The 26,186-nt window shown below is 36.9% G+C and overlaps 2 protein-coding genes across 3 annotated transcripts in view; one reads left to right on the forward strand and one right to left on the reverse strand.

The window, feature by feature from the left end:
• The window catches only part of ANO3 (anoctamin 3), a gene marked incomplete at both ends in the record, with an annotated part of 192,424 nt that overhangs the window by 161,267 nt on the left and 4,971 nt on the right, over positions 1-26,186 (forward strand). For both annotated transcript variants that reach the window (XM_082283859.1, XM_082283860.1), the window contains 8 exons: positions 155-215; positions 17,554-17,636; positions 18,557-18,697; positions 19,052-19,216; positions 20,525-20,561; positions 22,574-22,685; positions 23,866-23,923; positions 25,401-25,498. In XM_082283859.1, coding sequence (XP_082139985.1) covers positions 155-215; positions 17,554-17,636; positions 18,557-18,697; positions 19,052-19,216; positions 20,525-20,561; positions 22,574-22,685; positions 23,866-23,923; positions 25,401-25,498 — 755 coding nt within the window. The remainder of the gene's footprint in view (positions 1-154; positions 216-17,553; positions 17,637-18,556; positions 18,698-19,051; positions 19,217-20,524; positions 20,562-22,573; positions 22,686-23,865; positions 23,924-25,400; positions 25,499-26,186) is intronic.
• Positions 2,973-6,041, reverse strand: MUC15 (mucin 15, cell surface associated; the record flags this gene model as incomplete). The annotated part of the gene is given in 7 exon segments (XM_082283713.1): positions 2,973-3,110; positions 3,112-3,149; positions 4,030-4,085; positions 4,087-4,180; positions 5,370-5,768; positions 5,857-6,020; positions 6,022-6,041. Coding segments are annotated over 7 exon segments (909 nt in total).

Genomic DNA, 26,186 nt, shown 5'->3' on the forward strand with positions numbered 1-26,186 from the left:
ACAAACCTTGGTAGAAGAAACATGCTAGTAGGATTACTTAGTAGAATGCTTAGCCTTTAGTTTCCACCACCAGTTATGTACTCTGGGATTGTCTGGGGCAAAAGATGAGGTGGCAGTGTTATTTTTTCCTGATGTATTTATATTTTTTATTCAGGTTACACATTTGTTTGATAATGGAGGGACTGTCTTCTTTGCAATTTTCATGGCAATCTGGGGTAAGTACATTTTTACTTGTTTGGGTTTTTTTTTATTTTTAGATCACCTGTCTATTTTATATGATTACTTAATAAAGGGAGTTTATAGCGCTTGATAAAAGTTAAAGAAGGATTATGATTTTGCCACACAAACTAATTTTTTTTGTTTTCATTAACTTAAATTTCTATGCCATTGATGAGTAACGTCTTTTATGGCTAATGTAATCCCTGTCTTTAGGGTCTTGAATGTCTTTAAGCCTGAATTTTATATTATTCAGGCCAAAATCCTTTTAGAGGCAGACATGTAGGTTAATTTACTGATCTTGACCCAATATAAAAATCACATCTTATAGAGGATTCTTATAGAATAAGTGAGAATGGTTTTATGGGAGCTAATTAGAGGAAAGTATAGGAAAGGTTTGATGTTAAGTGCTTACTGCAGTTAAGGTATTTACATTCAAATTCTTAATTTGAATCTCTCATTATGTTCACACTGACATCACGCACACATCACGTTGCGGGGCTCAAAGTCAAGCAGGGGGATAATCCACAGAGGTCACTGTTGAACAGGAGTTACCAAGAACAGTCTTGCCTCTTGTAGAAGGTCAGTGTAATAGTGCCATAAAAGACAGATTTAATGGTTTCAGCATGCAATACTTGGTAGAATTAGCTTTAACTGCAGCTAATAGGATTTTGCTGCTGGGAAATAGGGAAGAAGAATGGAACAAGAGATAATTGATTCTACCAATGTACATGTTTGTCAGTGTAAACCCTGAGAAAATTACACTAGTTCACATACATGCAGCTGTCAGCATTCAAGCCAGAGTTTTACAGTTTTGAATGAAATGGTACACAACAGCTCTATTTATGTAATGTGTATGAAAAAGTATTAATGATTCTAACTTAAAGTGAAGGAGGAACACATGTCACAAATTTTGGAGGCTGGCATGGTAAGAGGAAGTAAAAGCATACAAACAACAGCAAAACATCAAACAGTCACATGGAAAACAGAAGCACATCCCCATACATGCGAAAATTATGATTGGATTGTTAAAAATTAACATGCTATAACTAACGGGCACACTTCGATTACTTGCCTCAGTGCTATGTCTTCATTTACTCCTAATTTTATTATTTCTGCCTTGCAAATATTAATTATTACTTTAAAAAATTCCTAAAATATAGTGCATTTAATTATATGGTTACCAGTGCGGACAACACAGGTAGCTTCTTAGCATCTCTTCATCTCTGTCCTAAAGTTCTCCTTCAAGAGAACTCTTTCCATTTTCAGCTGAGGCCAAGGTTCAAGTGTAAGGAGGAATTTGCTTATATGACACTGCTTTACTACAGGAAAGATGGCATTGTATGGGCTAAGGAAGGTGAAAGCTGAGCATTACATTTTTCTTCATATCAAGCATCCAGAGTGATATTCTCATGTAATTTAAGTGAATGTCTCAGATTTTCAGTCTGCTACCAAACGTGCTGGATACAATGTTAGAAATGAGGTTCCGGTATTGATGTGACATATGCTGTTTTTATGACTGAACTCCAAAAGAATGGCAAAACTGCATATATGGACTCAAATCTTTAATATTTTAAATTTTAAATACCTGTTTTGCCCATATTCAGTGTGACTGACATAGTTTCTCTCTGAGGTGTATGTGCATGTAATTTACTCACATATCAAATAAAACCTCATTGCAACATTCACAGACAGTTAGTGAGATAACTCCATTCCATCAACATGATCCACAGTCTCCACAATAATTACAGTGTTTTAGCAGAGCATAATGACAAGACCATATCCCACATGTGTAGTTTTCTCTGCACTTTATTTTGTTTATTCTATGACTTTACAATTGTTTCTTTTACATATTCTTTGTTTCTTTCTTTCTATATAGACATGTCTAGTAATTGCAAACAGATAAACTATGCAATTATTTGCATTATACTGCCATAATTTTACTCTTTAGCTGGACAGAACTGGACCATGCTTTTTACGATACCTGTATGTGTATCAGAGATAATTCCTTTCCTCTCATGTTAAGTATTTCTTCTATCTAATCTGTACTGACACATTTTAAATAATTTCTACAGATCTAGCCTGCAATTCAAACAGATCAGTTTGATAGAGGAATAGAAGCTTGTCATCTTCCTTCCCATTGATAGTGATTTGAATTCTGTGTCATCTAGTCAAAGGTTAGATGTAATTTGTATTACTCAGTAATTCCATTCTCCCCAACAAACTTCAAGTAATCCAAATTAAATAATCCAAGTAAATCTAATCAATCTTGTCATATTCACTCAAGAAGGTACAAATGTAAATTTGGGAAAACAATTACCTGAGTCATTTATCAGATAGAAAGTATATTTTGATTGAATAGTTTCACTTCAAAGTAGTTAAGCTGAGGATTTTTTTTTTTTTGTATTGATACTAAAATATCTTTGCAATTCTAGTCAAATTTTTCTCTGTTACATTGTTGACCAAAGTTACACAAAGCAGAATCTTACCTGGGTGCTATTTCTCGATATTATTTCTAAAAAAAGCAAGTATAAAAGCCATCCAGGAAAACCATAGGTTAATCATTCAATTACAAAGTAGAGGAGTGATGCTCTGCTGCTGAACCCTGCATGTTGTTTATTGGTGTATCTTGTGATTTTCCTTACTTTTCAAGACATTGTTTACACAGTAATGGCTGTAAGGTAACAACTGCCAGGTTGTTTTCGAAAAAATGAAAGGGTGTAGATAACAGGCAAGAATATAATCTGAAGCAAGTATTACAATGCAGGGTGGTATGGTGTGATGTCAGCCATTGGAATGCCATCAGATGGGCACCCTGCGTTGTCTTCCTCTGTCTTGTCTGCTGTGCTGGTTTTGTCATCTGATGCACTTCTGAAATGCATATCTGATGCACTTCATATCGTATGGCTCAAGAGAGTTGTCTAAGTGAAGAACTGAAAGAATATTGTAATGATTTTTTTATATATTGCTTGAAAGATTTGTATCCCTATACACTGGCTACCTCATGGTTTAATTCAGCAGTCCCTCACATGTAAGTCCAGTTAACCACTTTCTGACATAAGAGAGAGCAAAATATGAGGGCCCTGATGCATGATTTTCTGAAGATAACTCATGTCCTCCCAGCAACACCCATTCAGCACCCACATGGGTGGTCAACTTTCAAAGCTACTTCCTAATCTAATTTACTGGCAGCTTTCAAATCTTGCATTTAAGCTGGAAAGGGCATACTGCCAGAATTTATTTTGATTTTATTTTCTATGAGAAAAAAGGTGTGTTTGGCCTCTCAATATTTGTTTAAACATGTAAAAATAAGGTCTGGGAACATGATACAGATGTTTGGAGTATGATTGCACTTCAATGCAAGTTTTTACATACTCATGGAGAAGACAAAAGCAATCATCTTTTTAAACCTCTTAAAAGTATTTTTACTTCTACCGATATAGCTTCATCCTTAGTTCTGTAATTGACACTGGATGACTAAAGAGTCTAGCTTTTTTTCAGTTAATCAAGGTTTGGGAGAGTTTTTTAGCTATAGTTTTGAACTTGCCCACAATCCTTTGAACAGGTTCACCGATACTAGGTATTATTTTCCTGATATTTCAGAAGTTAAAAAAATAGCTTGTAAGGAGGAGATATGGAGTTAAGAGGCATATTGCTTGAACTAAAATTTAAAAATAATAAATTAATGTCAGTTGAAAACTAGTTTGACTGGAGTCAATGATGTCCTAATAGTTCAGTAAGACCAGACCATTTAACCAGCCCTGTGCAGAAATAAGAAATGTTCTTATGCAAAACACTTGTACTGTTTCTTACCTGGGTCACTCCTTGTATCATCATAAAGCCATCTGTGGGAAAATGGCTCAGACCTTAGCACATATAAAATATCCAACAAGGCCAATTAATGCAGATCCCAAAATGGCTCCTACAATGATGCCAACTATTACTCCTTCTTTGTTGTTTTTGTCTGGGGGAAAAAGGAACAAAGATGAAACCTTTGAATGGGAATAAGAAATCTATAAAACCAGTGAGTGAGACATTTCACCAAGGATCTGAAACACTTTTGCAAACTATGACTAAACCAGCCTCTCTGCAGAAACTTTCTGCCTTTATGAAAGAAAACAGACATCTCCATCCTTGAGGTTTGGAGGGATAATGGGGGTTTAGGAAAAATATAAAGGCAGCTAAATGAGTTTGTAGTCAAATAAATAGGTTTCAGGTTTAGTTATTGAATCAACCACTATTTTTTAATTAAATAAATAAGCAGTAATCATTCTTTGAATGCAATTATTTGTAAGCATTTAAGCTAGCAGTTAAAATTGCAGCCTCTGAATTTCAATTTTTGTGTGTGCTAGGTTAAAAATTCAGTAATGCTTCTTGCACCTGTTCAGTTAGAAGAATAAATGCATTTCTTCAAGATTTTCCTCAAATTTCATAGAACTTTTCTTCAAGGTATTCCGTTTTTCTTGGAACTGAACTTGCTCTGCAAGCCTCTTTCCTTTTCAATCAGTGTTATCTAAAAATCAGGTACATTGTAATTATTAGCTATGTATTAACTATGATGGGAAACATGAAAGTCTGATAATCCTTCAGTTCTTAGTACAAACCGTACTTTCAGTCCTGTGTTAAAAGCTTGAAAGCTAATTAATGCAAAAAATTACTGTGCCTTCTAATCTTTCCTTTTCTTTTCTTGAAGACCTGATTCAGAATAGCAGGATAGAAAAGTGCCGTGACAGTTTTATGTGCTGTTGTTTTCCCACGCATACTCAACTTGGTAATTAAATGTACAATGAGTAATTCCTTTGGAAGTGTTTGTAAGAAGTCATCTTTGGTCACAAAAGTTTCTGAACTTTAATAAGTTGACGTGCTGTATGTTTTAAATCTAATTTCTACACATCTGCTTGGAAGGTCTACTCCATTGTAAATAGGCAGTACCTGTCACTAGCTTCTCTCACTCTGGGAAGTGTTAAATAATGAATTAAAGAGTAAATAATTTGAAAAAGGCATGTTTTATTTTGGGTGAGTTTTAGTTTTAGTCTGTACTAGGTCACTTGTAAGTTCACATGTCTCATAAAGCCTCCAGTTCAATTTAGAAAAAGGTTTTATTTCAGCATTATAATTTTATTAAACCATTTGGACTTTAGTTTGATCCTTACCTTCATTGACATCTTTTGTATTAAGTGATGCAGTAGAAGGATTGCTGGAATTATGGTTCAGCTTTTTTGTCTGCTGAATGGGGTTGAAATACGGGGTAGGACTGTCCTGCTTCACCATGGGTGATGTCAGAGTGACACTGATGGGGAACAACAGGGTGGGTTTGGTTGAAGAGTTATCACTGGGAAGCACTGAAGCCCCAAGAGTAGTGTAGATGACTGTGGAATGACTTGGTGTCACTGTGCAACTAGGTGTAGGTGCAGCACTTTTTATCACTTCAGAAAAGTCACCAGTTGTTCTAAATGTTGCTAAAGACATTGGTCTTCTGTGGAAGCTTGTGGCTGAGTTATTTATTCCATTTTTGGGGCACATTTGAAGAGAAGGTGGTGCCATCAGAGGACCTCAGGGGTATGCCTTTTGCCCCACTGATCGTTTCTGTTCTTTTCATTATATTCTCTTTGGTATTGGCAGCTGCTGGTGCAGCATGACTGGTGGTAGAAGGACTTACATGCAGAACAAATCTCTGTGAAGTTAGTTGCACTGCAGAGTGACGGTTTTCTGTAATTGAGCTATTTTCTTTACTTGTTTCTTTTACTTCTCCAGCCTCAGCATTGCTTTTGTTCCATTGCAGTCTTACAAGCAAAAAAATGAGTCATTCCACAGTAGGATTGCATGGTGTTGAGTTCAGAGTTTGTTTTATACAGAACCTGCAAGACATTCACTTTTGTTTATGATTTTATTTTACCAAACCAAGTTACTCGATGAAGACCCGAGTAAGTTGGTAAAAGAAGTTAGTGTTACACAATAGAAATCTCACTGACTTACCATGTGTTGATGCTGGAAACTTTATGTCCCTGAGTATTAATGATATAAGAATCACCTAAAATAATTTTGATGATCAGCAAAATTGATCTCTTCTTGATCAATATCAATTGCAATATTGATCTCAGTGTGCTTATGGAGATGATGTGGGATAGCTCGCATGACTGGAACATTGTCATGGTGTGGAAGGTATCTTTTCAGCTTTATACCGGCTAGCGCTTGTATTTCAATGCCTTAGAAAGCCCCGAGCAGCCTTGAGAGGTAGCAAGGGCGATCTAGCACTTTGGTAGCTCTAAAATCGGTACCTGAATCAGCTGCAGAGCAAATACCATCAGCAGAAGCAAAGAGGGAGAAATATAGCTCCCTGCTCGCTCAATTCCCTGCAGTTAGAAGCTTTCAAACGAGACAGACAACCAGAGATGTTCGCAGGAAAGTCGCTGAGCTGAGTGAGACGGCGTGGCCTCTCCTCGACCATCTTTTATTAGGAGAAGGGGAAAGGGGAGGACTGGGGGCGGACCCAGGGTGACCGGCCAGTCACACACTGCTGAAGAGTCTGAGTTACATTTGGCTTTGCCCGCGCTTGGAACAAAGGACCTCTGAGCACATGTCTTTGGGAGGGGGGAGGGGAGGCTCGGAACAGGCAGCAACATCATGGAGGGCTACACACTCTATAGGAGAGGTACACCAGGAAGGGCTTGCTTGGTGTCAGAGTTGCCCTGTGTGAGGCAAGACTTGGAATGTATTCAGCTCTGACTTGAGGTGGATGAGGAGTAAGTTGAGAGCTTAGGGGTCAGGATAAAAGGGGATAATAGTAAGGTGACACTATTGTGGGTGTTTGCTACAGGCCACCTGATCAGGAGGTGGAAATGGATGAAGTCTTCTACGGGCAACTTGAAGTAGCCTCAAAGTCACAGCACTGGTTCTTATGAGGGACTTTAACTGCCTTGACATCTGCTGGAGAAACAACACAGTGAAGCACAAACAGTCCAGGAGGTTCCTGGAAAGCACTGATGACAACTTTCTGAAACAGGTAGTAGAGGATTCCCCAAGGCGTAGCATGTTGCTTGACCTCATACTAACAAATGAAAAGCCTTGTTGGAGATGTGAAGGTTGGGAGCAGCCTTGGCAGCAGGGATCATGTGATTGTGGAGTTCAGTACTGGACAAAGAGGAAGCAAGGCAGCAAGTAAAATTACAACCACGATCTTCAGGCAAGCTAACATTAGCCTCTTTAGGGATCTCTTGGAAAAATCCCATGCAAATAGGCCCTGCAGGGAAGAGGGGTCCAAGAGACTGGTTGATATTCAAGGACCACTTTCTCCAGGCTCAAGAATGATGCATCCCAATGAGAAAGGAGTCAGGCAAAGCAGTCAAGAGTCCTGTCAAACGTAAGCAGGAGATACACAGGAGATGGAAGCAGGGTCAGGTCACTTGGAATGCATATAGAGAGGTTATCAGAGTAAGTAGAAGTGAAACAAGGAAGGCCAAGGCCCATCTGGAATTAAATCTGGGCAAGTATGTCAAGGACAACAAGAAAGGCTTATTCAAATGCATCCATAACAAAAGGAGGATCATGTGGCCTATTATTAAATGGAGGGGGGCCCTTGTAGCTGAGGGCACAGAAGAGGCAGAGTTACTGAGCGTCTTCTTTGCATCGGTCTTCACTGACATGGCTAGATCTCAGGAGTCTCTGTCCCAGGTGCCCAGGGTAAAAGAAGGTCAGAAAGAAGAGATTTCCTTGTTCAAGGACAATTGGGTTAGAGAATACTTGGACAAACCTGACATCCACTACTACATGGGCCCTGACAGGATGTGTCCACAAATGCTGAGTGAGTTGGCAGACACCATAGCTAGGCTGTTCACAAACATCTTTGAAAGGTCTTGGTGATCAGTAGAGCTTCCTGAGAACTGGAAAAAAACCAGTGTCACCCTGATCTTCAAGAAAGGGAAAGAAGGAGGACCCAGGAAACTACCTACAAGTCAGCCTCACCTCAATCCCAGACAACTGTAATCAGTGGCACAGGGTCTAGTTGGAGGTCCGCCACTAGTGGTGTCCTCCAAGGTTCAATACTAGTCCCAGTATTGTTTAACTTACTCATCAATGACTTGGGCAAAGGGGCAGATGGCCCCTCAGCAAGTTTGCTGATGACACAAAGATGGGAGAAGTGGCCCGTACCCCAGAGTGCTGTGCATCCCTCCAGAGGGACCTGGACCTCATGCACCAGTACAGGCTGAGGACTGACCTGCAGGAAAGCAGCTCTGTGGAAAAGGACCTGATGGACAACAAAGTGTCCATGAGTGTGCCCTGTGGGCAAGAAGGCCAATTGTGTCCTGTGGTGTACTAAGGAGAGCATTCCCAGCAGGTCAAGGTTAGTGACCCTGCCCCTCTGCTCAGCCCTGGTGAAGCACATCTGGAGTGCTGTGTCCAGCCCTGGGCTCCTCATTTCAAGACAAGGAGGTCCTGGAATGGTTCCAGTGGTGGGTTATGAAGATGATTAAGGGACTGGAGAATCTCTCTTAACATGAAAGGCTGTGGGAGCTGGGCCTTTTCATCCTTGAGGAGAAATGACTGAGAGGGGATCTCATCAATATATCTAAGTATCTGAAGGGAGGGTGTTAAGAGCATGGAGCCAATTTCTGCTCAGTGTCAAACAATAGGACAAGAGGCAATGAGCAGAAACTGATGCACAGCAATTTTAATCTGAATGTGAGGCAGGACTTCTCTCCTGCTTGCACTGGAACAGGTTGCTTGAAGAGGTTGTGGAGTCTCCCTCACTGGAGATATTCAAGAACTGCCTGGATGCAATCCTGTGCCATGCTCTCTGGATGACCTTGCTTGAGCAGGGAAGTTGGACCAGATGATCCACTCCCTTCTAACCTTACCCATTCCATGATTCTGGAACAAAAGCTTATTTGCGTAAGAAAATTCCATGGTTCTATAAACAGACCTCATACTCAGAAGAGAATAATTCAAAACCACTTTGCTATAGAGTGAGGTAATGAAACATATATGGAGGGTGTTCCCAAGGCAATATTTTCTGGGCAGACAGCAATTCTAAGAGCATGCTGAAGAGTTATGCTCCCTTGTGAAGAATTAGAATTGTTACAATTAACCTGGAAAGTTGATGGATAATGTTTTGTGACCTTGAGCAGTGATTGTCATATGAATGCTGCCAGGAGCAGATTGAAAACTAATTGGTCCAGAGGTTATGAATGAGGCTGAATTTGTGTGTGGACTTTTTTTGCTATACAAAACTGGAAACAGCATATTAGGCATTAACTTTTCAAATGTTAGATTGAGAAGAATGAGAAAAACTCATCTTGAAGTCACATGATTGTACTAGGTCTGCTGTTCAGTATATGCTGCTCAGTGGGGTTTTGACGAGGGGTATTTTTTCTATGTATGAAACAGATTGCGATCATCTGGTGTTTTAACTCCCAAGCATGAGCTCTCATATGACAGCACAGTAAATTGTATAAGTTATTCTTCAGCATCATTATGTAATTGGGTGTCCATGTATGTGGGTACTTTACCACCTGATGTAAGGAGATTTATACCTGCAAAGACTAACTATTTCTTTTGTCTTCAAGCCTCTCCTACTTTCTTATGCTTTTTCCTATGGTTGTTTTTTTTTGAGGGTTTGTGTTTTGTTTTGAGGTGGTTTTTTTGGGTGGGGGGAGCAGAGAGAATAAGGGCTGGTTTTATTAATTTGTTTGTTTGGATTTTTTTGTTTAGTTTTATATTTTCCCCAGCTGAGCTTCTTTGTATGTAACACTGTTAAGAGCAATGCGAAGAGCACATACAGTGATGCTAGGTAGGAGTCAGCTATGGCTAATGCTTTATCAATGGATAATTAAAATCGCATCAAGGTATTTAATTTCATCTTTATTCTTATTTATTTTGTCCTTTGAAGGTGGCACCATTATTTGAAACACATGTTCTTATACAATGTCATTTAATCTGTTTTAAAATGTATATTCCATTTCTCCACACTGCTTATTTTCCAAGTTAAGATCAGTTCTATAGTGAAGGACCTATGCTTGGAAAAGATTTGTAATTTTCCTAACAAAAAGAAAAGAGAGAACTTCTGCTTGTCAGTTAAATTCCGGATAACCACTTTGATCCCAAACAAGCAAGCCAAAGAAAACCATGTTGAAGTTAAATTATCAGCTCCAATTCTGTTTGCAGTAGGAACAATAGACCTCCAGAGGACTATTAAATGCTGTACTATCTGAATATTAGATTTTGATTCATTAGTAGAAATATCTGCAAAAAAAACCCCAAAACCTTGAGAAAAAACCCCGAAGTTTTCAAAACACACGCTTTCATTTTAATCGTATTATTGTTTCAATTCAGTGATGTGTTCTTTACATGATTTTATTAATAGTCATTAGTGAACAAAATGGTTTTGGTCAAATTGCTTATTATCCCTTCACTGTAAATACACTACATAGGGAAATTGTGCTCCATTCACATTGACTGTAATTTTTAATTCCTAGAGCAGTGTACAAAGGAGTCAGTATCCTTGCTGAACAAATTCTTTGTCATTTTTTGTGATTGTCTTGATTTGTGTAAGCTTTGTGGGGAACCATCGAGAACAAACCTCCTTGCTTTGAAAGTTATTGTAATTGTCAGGCTGTATTGAATTGCTTCCTTGTGTGTGCAATACTTAACACTTTTTTTTTTTAGTGAAACATCAGTGTTCATACAATTTAGAAAAATACTGAAGTTCTTCAAGGACAGTCATTGCCTTTAGAGCTGAATATGCAAGCAGTGATGTTGCAGTAAAACAGCAGTGCTATAGATTAGCCAAATTTATAGAAGAACCCTAAACTTACATTAACTGGTCGAGTAAGTGTTTAAGGAAGCTATGAACAGATTATTAATGGAAAAAACCAAAACAGATTGTGCTATTTGGTTCACTGGTATTCACATTCCTCTGTACCAGCTCAGTGAAGATCAGTGCAATAGATAAAGCCTGAAGTGAGTAGAACTGGGACAGTAGACAGTAGACATGGGATTAGGCTGAAGTTCAGTTACCTAGATTAGCTTGACCTTTTCTTTTTTGGCAAGAAAAAGAGGTTTTTACATACGTTGGTCACCATCATGTTTCTTCAGTGGGTTTTGCACTCTGCATTTTTTTCTGTGCTGATAGAGTCACATTGCATCTGAGACCTGTGTCAGCTGAGTAGAAAAAAAGCCAGTTCCAGAAAGGGGAAGGTTGAAATTTCTCCTTCAGTGTATGGCTTTACAAAGAGATGTAGTGGCCCTTATTTAAGGTCACCAGGATGTGAATGAATTTCCCATAAAAATGGCCCTCCAATGTAAACCTGAGTATGTAAAAATAGGTTTTTGGTGTGATAAAATAATTGCAACATTTCCTGACCACAGCCCAGCACCTGCCAGTGATAGGCATAATGTCTGCAAAACCTCTGCAATTGTCAAGAAAATAATAATTTCAACTTCTTTTATGGATAGATAATACAGTCTTTAGATCTATAAACTCAAGTGACATTCTTTTGCCTGTCATTAAATTGAACCTTTCACCATTTCCCATTAGATTACTTAGGAAGTAATTTATGGAGTAAATGGTGATGTGATTAACAAATTATTAATGGCACTTTTTTGATCTGAGATAACATGTTCATATTTGCAGAATTTTCGAACTTAACAGAAGCCTCAATTTTACCTTTGCATCTATGAAATAAAAATAGACAGAACATATAAAGTAAGAGATAGACTATTTAACTTTTAGAATTCACAAAGAAATAATTGCAAATCATGGTCTCAGAAATGTACTGGATGTTTGGTCATGTGGCTCTTGGCTCTAAAATTCAAATTGCTCTCCAAAAATGACATTCTTCTAAATTTAATGAGTAATGAACATTACATTTTTAAGCCTAAATGTATTTTAATTTTTGTCCTGAGAAAAAATAGTGTTTAAATTTTTAGTAAACTACAAAGAGGAATATAAATATGAATTTTAGTCTATAATTAATTTAATTTTTATCCTCTGTTTACTATTTAGCAACCTGACAAATATAAGTGCACTGGCCTAGCTTCTGAAGTGTTTCCTGTCAGTTTCCGGTAGAATTAAACTCAACAGAAGCAATAACAATGTAATTTCTAACAGAAGTTTGCTGTAAAGTGTCATATATGAAATACTGCTCTCCATCATCAGCATTTAAAATGGCTCTGAACTTACTCTGAGAGAAATTCTATACTTGCTTGATAAGGAGCATAAGTACCCACTAAAGAAAAGTATGAGTTGGAGGGAAATACTGTCATTGCTTATGATTGCTACTTCTCTGCTTTAATATTTGAATTACGAAATGGGTTTTATTTTTCAATTACTTTCTCAGAAATACACTCTAAGTAGAATTTGACTACAACAGTACTGATTGCCTTCCCTAATACAGTATAAAAGAGCACATTAATCAGATCCACTAATAAGCATAGAAACCCCCTCGGACTTAACTTTTAAGCTCTACAAAGATTGAAAGAACCTGTTGAAATACTGCTGTGGCCCAGAGTGCAATTAGTCTGTTGGGGAGAGGGGAGTGCAGGTACAATAAGGATGGCTGCGAGACAGCGGTCAGGAACATGCCATGCTGGTGAGGCGAGGTGAGGTGGGGCAGCCCTTCTCTGCATGTCTGGGATCCAGCCCAACCAACTTTCTGCTGACATGACTCAGCTCTGTCCTTACAGAGTCCACAGAAATTGCAGTGTTTTTAGTAAAGTGGGCAGACAGTGCTTATTGATTAATAATTTCAAAGTCTTTGAACTAGTATTTCAGAAGGGTGACTGCTTCCTGTAAACTATGGAAACTGTTGCTCTGTGTATGACACAACTATTAATTTTAAAAAAGATAGCTTCTTTTTATTACAGTTTCCTACAGTACACTTGGTGAGATGAGAACTGGTAAGGTCTGTCTTCTACAAAATAAAGCAGCAGTTTGAAATTTCCATTAAGAAAAGCATGCTGCTAGAAATGGATCTGCTCCTATCTCCAAATACGTTCACAGTGGCAATGATTTAAGAAAACAATGTAAATCCGAATTTTCTGAGTTTATCAGATGTCATTAATTTTTACTTTTGAAAATATAACCAGCTAGGGATCTGAATGTTACATCTCTTTCTCCTCTCTTTTTATCTTACATTCAAAAATACTGGATTAAATTAGGAATGAAAAAGGCATATCATATAGAACTTCATATGCTCATCCAGTCAACTCGTGACTTTTTTCATTCTTTAGTCCTTTCTGGATATTTATTCTAGACTGGTATGTGGTGAAGAGAGACTCAGAAATGTTTCAGTATTGTGTGACTATTTGAGTGGAATTACATGATGTTGTCATCTGTTTCCACTTTATATTTTTAAGCAATCAAGTGCAAATACCTTTGCATAACTTATCCTTGAGGTAAGCGTTGAGGACATGGTATCTACAGGAGGTATTTATATAGAAGCAACTGGTGTTGTTTCTTGAAAATACTGCATGGACAAGTGGAAGTTTTTCTGTGAGATGGACCAAGTTCTACAAGTTCTAATATCCCTTTGGGGGGAAGTAAATTGTTTAGTGGCATGAGATGGGGTGGTCTGTCACGGGAGGGAGGACAGAGTTGGATGCTGTGGGTGTGATTTTCTGATTTCTGGTTTATTTCTTTGGAATCTAAGATTCTCTTCAGTGTGTATTAGCTAGCTTCCAATTCACATTTATTCCTGTGTCTGGGTGGACATCTATCTAATAGGTTGACCATGAGATCTGAAAACAAGCACCACAAGTTTATGTCCAAATCTTACACAGCATTAACCAAATGACAAGTCGTGCTGGGGTCAACAGTATTCACATCTGCATGCACACCTTATGGTGCTGATAAGCCTTTCTGAGAGTTTTTTTTAAAAAGAGGTTGTTTGAATAGCTGTATAATATTTGAAAAATATCAAGATCTTAAATATATAGTCTGAAATTCTGTCCAACTATATCTGTTGAAGTGGTATGAAAGTCCTACGCCTCTAGTGCTGTCCTGGACTGAAGCATTGGCCTTGCTTCAGTGTGCTTGCTCTCTCTTTTGTTTGTTAGCAATTTAACTCATCTCTTATGAAAAGTGGAAGCTTTTTACCTCAGTTACTTAACATCTAATAGAAGATGTTTGTGACTGAATTCTTGGCTATGAATTGTACACCTGCAGCATGGTGCCAGAAGGCTGGTGCTGAATGCTGGCCCACTGTTCCTGGAAGGCAAAACCTCCAGCAGTGAGACAAGGTGTGATCAGATTTGGAGCTGTGGCCCTATGCAGGCAAGGTGGTTCAGAGTTCTCCAGGAGTGTAAGAGGAAACTAAGCAATCCTTCAGATGTAGCCAGTATTTTTTAAGTGGCAGTTTCAACTCTGGAGAACACCACAACCGTGTGCAGGGCTACAGCCTTGGGGAAAAGTGGCTGGAAAGCTGCCAGCTTTAAGTTTAAAAGGACCTGGGGGTGCCAGTTGATAGCTGTCTGAACATGAGCTAGCAGTCTGCCAAAGTGGTCAAGAAGGCCTGTGGCATTCCTGGCTTGTGTCAGAAATAGTGTGGCCAGCAGGACTAGGGCGATGACTATCCCCCTGTACCCAGCACTGGTAAGGCTGCACCTCAAACAATGTGTTCAGTTTAGGGCTGCTCACTGCAAGAGAGACATTGAGGTGCTGGAGTGTATCCAGAGAAGCATGGTGGAGCTGAGGAAGGGTGGAGCATCAGTGTGATGAAGAGCAGCTGAGGAAGCTGGAGGTGTTTAGCCTGGAGACAAAAAGGCTCAGAGGGGACCTTATTGCTCTATATAGCTACCTAACAGGAGGAGGTTGTAGTGAGGTGGGTGTCAGTCTCTTCTCTTGAGCAGCAAGTGACAGGATGACAGGAAATGGCCTCAAGTTGTGCCTGGGGAGGTTTAGATTGGATATTAGGAAAAATTTCTTCACTGGAAGTGTTGTCTGGCATTGGAATGGGCTGCCCAGGGGAGTGGTGGAGTCACCATCCCTAGCCGTCTTTAAAAGATGTAGTAGATGTGGCACTTATGGACTTGGTTTAGTGGTTGATTTAGCAGTGCTGGATTAACAGTTGGACTTGATGTTTGAAGAGGTCTTTTCCAGGGTAAATGATTCTATAGTTCTATGATTTTAGATCTTCATCGGTGTGAATACTGGCAGTTTAAGGGCTGTAAGCATAAGATAACTTACATAAGAAACTTTCGGAGGTGTACAATGGGCAGAATTGCAGACTATATTGCAGAGCATTGAATAAATCAGTAAATCTTTAGTGATCTTTAGATCTTTAGAGTGATCTTTACCACAATTCTGGACAAAAGGAAAAGAAGTACAACATGTATATTGAGATTTAAAATTCTGAAATGCAGTGTGCTCAGGGAAAAGCAGGGGAGGCACCAGATAATTTTTTCTGTGGGAAACTGGAGGCTTGTGTGTTTCCCTCTAAACTAAGTTACCCTGAACCCTTGAAGAGCAGAGAAAATCTCTGCCAGGTCAAAGCAATGGTAGAACATGAATGGTCTCATCTTGATGTTCAAATGGTTGGATTAGTCATGTATGTCTTGTTTTTCTAGAGCAATAATTGATAAAAAGTCAAGGCTTATACTTTTCAGAGTGTGGAAATCAGAACAAGAGATGATTCAGTGAGAAGTTCCTATCAACCAGAACTGGAAGGGCTGGATTGCATGGAGAGCAATTGGAAGTGGGTGGTATTAGTAGTGTGATGCAGTAAAATAAAGTCAGGCTTTAGGAAGGATACTTTAGGAAGGTTCCAGGCTTTCTGTAGAATTGGACATATACTTGAATTTCAAAATTCTGTTGTTTTTTTCACTGTTACTTAGACTAGAACTTTACACCACAGCAGAAGTTGTGTGAATTGCTTTTCTTCCAACATACAAGGCTTTTTATATACCTTTAGCTTTTTTCTCAGTAGCCCTGTAGCACAGCAAAATTACTATGAATTCTATTCTACTATGGGAAAGAGAACATTGCAGCTTTTTAAGACCTCAGATGAGTCTGGAAAAGGTACTTCAGTTGACAGGTGTAGTTAACAACTTGGCCTTGCTTCATCTAGATAGAAGATTTCATTTATCACTGCATTGTCAAATGCTTCATGCACATACATAACATAAAAGACATCATTTATTTTTATTCATATAATACTAGAACCTATTATTGGTTGTGGTAACACACAATGTCAGTGAGAAAAGGTTGTTTCACCTCAGGTTACTCAAGTACAAACTCCATTACTGCTTAAATGGAGACGTGGGTGCTGTTCTTGTTAAGAGCATCTGAAAACTTACATCTGTAATGAATACAAGATCCATGCTTCAAAGAATAAAAGAACATACAACCTAGTAATAATACTCAGGGAAAAGTTCCTTTCGTTCAACAAGCCATTATTTATGGGTTGTGGTATGGTGAACTTCTGCTAAGTTCAAGTTGCTGTGCTTTAGTATATTATATAGATAAGTATTGTGTATTTATGTAGATATAAGTATAATATATTTAACTAATTATAACTGTATCAAGTATATATAGAAACCCCAAAAGATATTAAATATAGTACAGAAATGTAGATAAAGGTAGGAATATGAGGCTATCTTGTGCAGTTTGAGTTAGAAATACTTCTTCTGAGCAGTTGGCTTTCTAGAAGGAAGCAAATTTTCTCACTTCCTATTTGAATTCATTGTTTTCCAAGGAACAGTTTGACAATTCTATGTTTTGTCAGGAATCACACCCTAAACAAGGTGTCTTACCCTCACTGACAAACTACAGTGTGTTGGAAATTTGGAGATATTTATTAGTTGTAGTTATCCTACCAAAACCCCTAAGTACATGGAGAATCTGATTACAGTCTCTCACCTAGATGAGGAATAATTGTCTAAAGAATTATTCTAATAGTAAAACTGTGCAGTATAAAACTGATATAGCTGGGAAAGAAGTGAGGTTGTCTTGATTTGAACTGAATAAAATGAGATAGCTCTTAGCTCTTTATTAATAGATGTCATTGTGAATATGTATCCTTGTTTCTTCAAGGAAAAATTTTATGTTTTGAATACAATTAAAAGTAAAATGATGAATTTGAAGGGATGGCAGTGTCTCATATTGACAGGTACCTATCTCTGTACAGATACTGCAGACAGCAAAAATATGATTCTTTGATAAACATTGTAAAATAGTGTTTTAAATTTAACAGGGATTATCCTGAAGTTAATTAGTTAGTTTTTAGATTCTACAGGGAAAACTGTCAGAAAGTGTCTAATGATACGTATTACATTGCTGATTTTCTTAAGATCTGCATGGCCCTTTTTTTTTCCCCACAACTAAAGTAGAGTTGTTTTCCACAGCAACAGTCTTTCTAGAGTTTTGGAAAAGACGGAGAGCTGTATTAACCTATGACTGGGACCTCATAGACTGGGAAGATGAAGAGGTAAGAAGAAAGAGAAGTAAACATGTAAAGCCTTGCTATCAGCATGGTTAAAGTCTCAGTATCAATCCAAATTGTATGTCAGTCATCTGATTTTGTCATTCAGATGATATTTGTATTTATAGCACTAGTTGCAGAATACAAAGGTATGCTTGAGTCTGTACAAGGATACTTTGCCTTTTGCAACTAACATTGTAATTCCAAATATAATTCTGCATATTAAAAGTATCCTTTGAAAAACCAAGTGGAAATACTTCCCGTACAGAGGATGGGAGATACTTCTGATGTCAGCACAGATGCCTTTCAGTTCCATGGTTTCTTGTTCTGGAAATTCCTGATCCTGCACAACAAAAGACAAGCAACAGGACAGAAACGAGATTTTGTATCCTTTGGAGAGGCATAACTTAATCCTTGAACATTCTGTGATCAGCATCAGCAATAATAAAATTTTATTATTCCATAGATCATTAGTCAACATAGCTGTAATTTACCTATACTGGTGATTTATTGCAGTTTAAGTCAATAGACTTAACTTGTTTTACAGCTTTCCATAGATGGGTAGATAGAAGCTGGTGGCTTTTAATAAATGCTCTCATAACACAAAAAGCACCATTGTAACTGGCCCTAATTTATAGTTTTCTTACCAATTTTTGCAGACAATCTAGTGTCTAAGTCACCAGTATAAGCCATGATTCTTTTTAACACACTCACATAGTGGGGAAGGCTCCTATGGTTTCTGTTCTTTGCTGGTCTCTGGCACTGCTTCCAAGGATTTTCAAAAGAGCCAGTTATCTAGGTATTTGAGTTGAAACATTTAAAAAAATCATTTGTATCAGTATAATTTTCTACTTTATAGCACATGTATGTCTGACTGTTGAGAGAAATAAGTAATACAACAAATGGAATCCACCCTGTCATTCCAGGAAGAGCTGCGTCCCCAGTTTGAAGCTAAATATTCCCAAGTGGAAAGAGTAAATCCCATCACAGGAAAACCTGAACCTTTTCAGCCTTTCCCTGATAAGCTCAGTCGACTGATGGTGTCTGTCTCAGGAATATTCTTCATGGTGATGTTTAATAATATTAGAATTATTGTATTGTAATTAATCTTACTCTGATGCAAATAGTAACTCAGCATGAGTGCATTCATTAAGATTAATGGATTTATATAATATAGACAAAACTGTCTCAGTCTTCCTGCTTGTTCAGGGATCTCTTTCTTTCACAAGATGGAATATAGTTATATTGTAAAAGAACAGTAAAGAAATGTTTTAACTAATCTTGGTTTTTTGTTCTCTCAAATTCTGCTCTCCAGAACAAATAACTACCTTTAAAACATTTGTTTTGTTATTTCAGTGGATATTATTTCAGATGTGATATCTTTTGTTCTAATACCTCTGCTCATAAATACATACCTGTAGATTTCACTGGTCCTTACTGCAGTGTTTGCAGTTGTGGTATATCGACTGGTAGCCATGGAGCAGTTTGCTTCTTTCAAGTGGTATTTCATCAAGAAGTATTGGCAGTTTGCAACATCTGGCACTGGAGTCTGTATCAATTTTATGATCATCATGTCGCTCAATGTTGTAAGTCTTCTGTTCTTTTAAAGGAGTGGTTAATTTAAGAGTAATTTTTACAAGCTTACTGAGTTAACCATATATTAGATATATACATGTTCATGCTTATAGCAGTGTCTGAAGCTAGTATTTCAGTGGATTTTTCTCCTCTGATACCATGTTTGTCAATGTTTTTCTCTAATTACTCCTTGATTTGTCACTACGCATCTTTGCTTATGTCACCAGGTTACAGGGGTACAGATTGCTGCTTTTTGCATTTGTATTTTTTTAATATTAGCTTTTGCAATAGATCTCCAATTGGAATGACATTGTTTTCTTGGCTGAGAATTTGCTTTCTAGGTTGTTTTTAGTTAATGACTTTGGATTCTTTCCTTTCTTATTTAAAATTCAGCTATGATATCAGTGTTGCACAGTCCTAGAATCACTGTGATATGTGGTTTGGTGTAAGTTTTTTCTATCATATAAAAGCACAGGTTTAATCATTTGCTCTTATAGCACTACACGGATAGAAACTCTATTCTTGCAGCTGCAGTATTATTTATTGTCTTTCTGTTCCCATGCAAGCACAAACAGATAAAAAGGAATAATAACCCAGCAAACACTGGCTTTTAATTCTCTAAAGGACATTGTGCACTCACTGCAATAAGAAATAATTTTTCCAATCAGAGTCATGTGTTGATTAGTGTTATTTATATATGATCACTTCACATAATAAAAAGTACATTCAAGTGAACAAGCAAAGCTATCAAAAATAGCTTGCTATTTATAGTATACTCAAGGAAATATATTTCAGAGTTGGCAACTTCCTGGGGCTAAGGCATTTAAAATAAAGACTGGAGATAGTCAATATATAGAGAGATAAGGAAGTTTTCAGTAGAAGGCTGATATCCTCAACCAGTATCCATATTCATGCAAAGGAAAACAGTACTGTGTCAAGGGATTTTTCCTACTTTTAGATTACGTAAGTCCGTTCTTGAAATTAGAGGATAAACATCTAACTGTTGATTAAGAAAACCATTGATGTCTGAATATTTCTCTTGATCGATTTGTTTTTGGTTTATCTTTATTGTATATTTAATGTATATTTATACATGCTTATATACATTTACATGGATAAAGAGAATGGGACTGGAGGAGTTTAATGAAGTCTTTATAGAAAACTATACACATTACATAGCTGCAGCATCGCTGTCCCTTATCTGTCCAGATACCTGTAGAGCAAGAGAATACCATGCTTTTGATGCTTGTTTTCATTCTGGATTTGTCATCACAACAGCCAGGATGTCCTATACTTACATCACCTAATTTCTTTTTTAGGTATATGAAAAGGTTGCCTATCTCCTGACAGACTTAGGTATGTAGGTCTTTACTAATGATGTTGTTCTTGCTGGCTATAGCGTATACCTTTGTAATTCCATAAAGAAGTGGTTTGAAAACTTCATCTATGAAGTATGTTTCTGGCATTTCCCTCAGCAAGTGAGAAATATCACAGAAAGAAAATAAATTATTATTTTGCTGAGGAAATAAAATAAAACTAAGGAATTTATTTTTCTACTTTTAATGTTTCATAGTATACATTGAAAAACAGTAATCTTATTTTGAAGCAAAAGTTGAAACATATTCTTTCTTGCCTGCTAAAGGGTTTTTTCCATTTTCCCCAAATGCTTGTTTGTTTCTTACTGATTTTTAATTTGATCTTTCATATGGAAAAAAAAAAGGTTAACATAAAATTAAATTGTCCAGGATAAAAATGTCAAGTCATGAATTTTAAAGTAGCTCTAATTCTGTAACATTAAAATTTTATACTGAAGCCTCTAGCTGTGATTAGATATGTACATGAGATAAAGCTTTCTAGCTTATAGGAAACAAGGAAGCAAAGACAGAATTTAAGATCTCTGTCTGTGTCAATGTGTAGCTGTTTAGTGTTTTGTTTTACATGCTCACTTTTAGCCCATGTCAAAATATGCAAGTGATCTTGTCTTGGTTAAAATGCCAGCTGGCTGCCTAAATTCTACAGCTCCCTCTTTTGGTTAAAGTGTTAAACGAGGTGCTCAAAACTTCATAGTGCTTCAGGTAACAGGCAGCTGAACAGGCTAGAAAAATTCAGAATGTATAGTCAACTTACTCAAATTATTAAAATATTTTAAAGTCTTTTTTCATATTAAACTGATTTCTATTCCTTTTAAAATATATGAGAATGGGAAAGAAAATAATTGTTGAAGTGTATAAGCAAAATACACAAATTTTTTACAAAAAAGGTTTCTTGAATTAAACATAATGGAGCATTAGGTGTTTGAGCTAGGTAGCTCATTCTTCTTGCTAAGGTGTTTTACATCAGAAAAGGACACCCTTCTGGGAACAACTGTCCGTATGTAAAGCTGGTATCCTGTATATTGCTACACAAATTTAGTCATTGTTAGACCAGAGTAATTAAGTAGTACAAATTTTAACTGAAAAATCCAGGAAGTTTAGATTTACAACTCATATACTTTACAACTCATGTGCTTTAAAATTTTACCAATGTACTATATTCCAAGTTTGATACATCCATCAGAGATGGATTTTGTAAAAAATAATTAGTAAACGTTATCACAAAGTTCTAAATCAGACATAAATAGTGTTCTACAAACCTTAAGGAAAGATATCCAAGGCAGGGCAGACCCATACAGAACACTTGTAGCCCTACTACACATTTCTACATTTCTTTCCAAAAGAACCTCTGTCCTTTCCTCATTGAATTATAAACTGTTTGGCACTCCACAAGCATTATGATAGGGAAGTCCTGAGGATGAAGTGATGGTCTTACAGAAGTATTTAGAAGGTGAGAAGCTTGGATGAGAAATCAACTGGCTTTTAGTTGATTCTTTCACCTCTGCTTTCCTTGGCTTCTTTCCCCGACTATTGCTCTACTGATTCCAAGCGCTTTTGGGTTTTTGGGGGGATTGGGTTTGTTTGGTTGGTTTGTTGGTTTGGATTTTGTTTGTTTGTTTTGGGGTTTTGTTGTTGTTTTTGTTTGGTTGGGTTTTTTGGGGGTTTCTTGTGTTGAGTTTTTTTCTTTGAATCAAGATACCTTCAATCTGAAGCCAAAAAATGCACATTGGTTTATGAATTATTCATGGCAGTGAAACAGCTACCTTCCCATAGTATTATGATTAATTCTGAACCAAGGGGCTTCTATCTTCTGTTTCCACATAGAAACAATGCAGTCTGAGCTGGGGCAATGAAAATAAATCAATTGCAACCTAATGGGGCAACCATGATTTAAAACCCTCACTTGTTTTGTTAGCGTTGATTGATTTGTGAGCAAAATTACACATAACTCAATTTCTTTTTTGTTTATATAATGTATATTGTGTCTTTCTGAAGAGCACCCTAGAACAGAATCTGAGTGGGAAAACAGCTTTGCCTTGAAAATGTTCCTCTTCCAGTTTGTCAACTTGAACAGCTCCATCTTCTACATCGCCTTTTTTCTTGGCAGGTAAATTATCTTTGCCAATTGCACTTAAAAGAAAACTTGCACAGAATTCAAAATCTTCACTAATTTTGTAGATTTGAAGAAAATACAGTGACAGTTTGAACTGTAAGGTTTAGGTATGAGTTGGTTTCTGGGCATAATTAAAGCATGAAATATTTTTAAATGTATGGAAGGGTTGGACCCTTGAAATGTTTACTCATGAAACTAGAGTAAAAATTCTACTTTTTTATGGGGTGTACCTGACTTTCCTACTAAATAAGAACTCAGAGCTTTTGAAAATGCAGCCAATTCCTAAATATGGGTCTGTATTTAGCCCTGTGTTAATAGGCTTTATTAATCTTTTCTTGTTTATTCCCCTTGAGCAACATTTCCAAGAATGCATTTCTGTAAATAGTAAATATTGTCTGGAAAATCTTATACAAGAGTAGGAAGCAGAAAATCTGGCTCCAATTTTTGTGTGTATCTTTAGCTTAGAGCGTGAGATACAGCACAGATCTAACCTTGCTTCATCTTTAGTTCAGTTTTGTTATGGTCACACTTACCAATCCCGCAGAACCTACAGAATATTTCAGGGTATCTTCTATAAAGTTCTATAGTATCATTTCAGGTCAAGATTGTTTGGAAAGAAACTAATGAAAACAAACAAGGAAAAAAAAAACACTAATAAAGACTGTTGGTGATAATCTGTTACATTCGGTGGTGTATTCAGCATACAGTATTAAAATTTCTCTGTGTCTTGCTCTCTCCTGTATCTAATATAGAAACCCAGGCATGGGTTTCTTTCTCTCTTTTATAACTTTCACTGAAGTCGTCAAGAATTGTGATTCCTTATACAAATCAGGTGTACACTTCACATGGGCAAGCAGATCCATGTGCTGCAGCTAATTCCTATTAATTGTAATGGCTTGCTTATCTCCTTAGAAGTAGATTAGAGTCTGAATATCTAACATCTAAAATCTCTGAAGCTAGGATTTTTATTCAGGACATAATAAAAGTTTAGGATCACTTGCAAAATGATGGTCCTTGTTTGCATTCTGAAATGTACATATCCTACGGACACCAAATTTAAGCCTATGTGATTTATTCTGTTGGTATTTCCTGAATTCAGTGGGTGGTATGAAACAACTACTGATACAGGGTGTTCCTGGAATGTTCACTGAGAAACAGAAATCTTATTTTCCAGATTTGCAGGCCGCCCAGGAAAGTACAACAAGCTTTTTAACAGATGGAGGCTGGAAGAGGTAAACAATCCTGTTTTCTGTTCCTGTGATATTTCCATGAGTAAAAAGAAAATGGCTGCAGGACATGAATGTCCATTTTAAAGATTTTATTATTCCAAGTGCAGCAAATACTAAACTCTTATTTATAGCAAAGGATAGGATAGAGGAGACGTGTTTTTCCTTCTGTGTTCTCCACTCTGCCCAAGACACACAAGTTCTTTCTGCCTCTGCCTTAGGGAAAAGTCATCAGTGATAGTCCCTTACGTCACAAGCACTATGAGTCCTATGGGAATGGAATCTCCTGGTATTTGGAACTTTTGGTTAGAGGACATAAATATAATGCCATCAGCTTTTGTATCAACTTTATAAATTTTTGTCAGCACAGAAAAAACACGGATCTGTTGGAGTGGGTCCAGAGGAGGGCCACAAAATGAGTCAGAGGGCTGGAGCATCTCTCCTGTGAATACAGGCTGAGTTGTAGATATTCAGCTTGGAGATGAGAAGGCTCCAAGGAGGCATTATTACTGCCTTTCAATACTTAAAGGTGCTTATAAGAAAGAAGGGGACAAACTTTAGGGCCTGTTGAGACAGGGCAAGGGATAATGGTTTTAAACGAAGAGAGGCTAGATTTGGACTAGGTATAAGGAAGAGATTTTTATTTTTATTTCTATTTTTATTTTTTTTATTTATTTTTTTAATTTTTTTTGTTTTATTTTTATTTTTACTATTATTATTAGGAGGGTGAAACATTGGGACAGGTTACCTAGAGAGGTGATGGATGTTTCCCTGGAAACATTCAAGGTCAGGTTGGATGGGGCTTATCTAGTTGAAAATGGCCATACTTATTGCAGGAGTTTGGACTAGATCATCTTAAGGGATCCTTTCCAACCCAAACTAATATATAATTCTAATATTTAAAAGAAGAAAAATATTATTTTCAAGATTTAAGTTGAATGTTAGAATTGCAACTACCAGTATGCTGAAGTTCCCTCTTTCCTCTGAAAAACAGATTTCTTCTATTGCAACTTGGTAGCGACAGAGTAAAACATTGTACCTTTGTAGTCCATGATCTGAAAAAATGGTTCTGTAATTACTTCACATTTTGATATGGCAGTCTATACATATATCTGTAGTTAAGATACCAGTACCAGAAATTCTTCTGGTCTCTCTATAAACTCAGATTCTTGCAAATGAAATACTGCTCCATTCTTTTGAAATTGTTTATTGGTCTAAGTGAAATGGTCTGTATAATTTATCATACATCTAGCACACATACCTTTAATTTAGTCAATATGATCTAATATCTAACAATATGTCTAAAGGTTGTTTAGCTGAAGTCTGTTAATATTTATTTTATTAATACTTCTTTTAATATTTCTGCAGATGGAGATTAGTGTTTTTCACCACACATATTTAATATTTTTATTAACATTCTGAACAAATAAAAATAAAGGAATTATCTGATTTTTAGCAATAGATCTCTTCCACTTCATTTCAGTGTCATCCTAGTGGCTGTTTGATAGATCTCTGCTTGCAAATGGGAGTTATTATGGTTTTAAAACAAATGTGGAACAACTTCATGGAACTAGGCTATCCGTAAGTTCAGATGTTAAAGTTCATTTTAAAAATAGTAAATACATGACTCAGTGATAGGGAGAAATGGTATTATGTTTGGAGAATGTTTTCACTTGTTGTACCTCACATATTGTCACTTTATTCCCAAGGAAAGCATTAACTGTTGCTCTAAGATAAAGCTTCTCAGAGTATGTTAAATATCTAAATTTTTTATTATGTTTTCATTTTCCATAATACAAACAGAGGTGTTCAGCCTCTGAAGAGACTAATGAGCTAAGAGTCTTACAGTTCTCTTGAAACTGGAAGAGTATGTTTCCAGTAAAAGTTTGATCATCAAATATTGATCTAATTGAAGTCTCGACCTTGAAAATATGTTAGAAATATGAAAAAGTGTTAGAAAGGGTTTTGCTCAACACACATGCAATTGCAGTTGTTCTGCAAATGAGGGATAATGTACTGTATGTTGTGGAATGAGGAGTTTTGAAAAGGAGGAACCTACTTGAACTACCAGGCTTCCTGTCTTCTCAGCCAAGCAGGATATTAACTTCATCTAAAATTTATTTTAGAACATGCTTATATTCTGTTACGGAAAGAAGTGTTTTGTTTTGACAAAACCATTGTTTGCAACTTAGGCAACAATTTGTCTTTCAGTAACAAGATAGATCAAGAGCCAAACACTAAATTAGCTTGAGAAAAAAGAGCAGACTTT

The sequence above is a fragment of the Coloeus monedula genome (assembly GCF_965178545.1).
Source record: "Coloeus monedula genome assembly, chromosome: 6".
In the NCBI taxonomy this organism is placed as follows: Eukaryota; Metazoa; Chordata; class Aves; order Passeriformes; family Corvidae; genus Coloeus; species Coloeus monedula.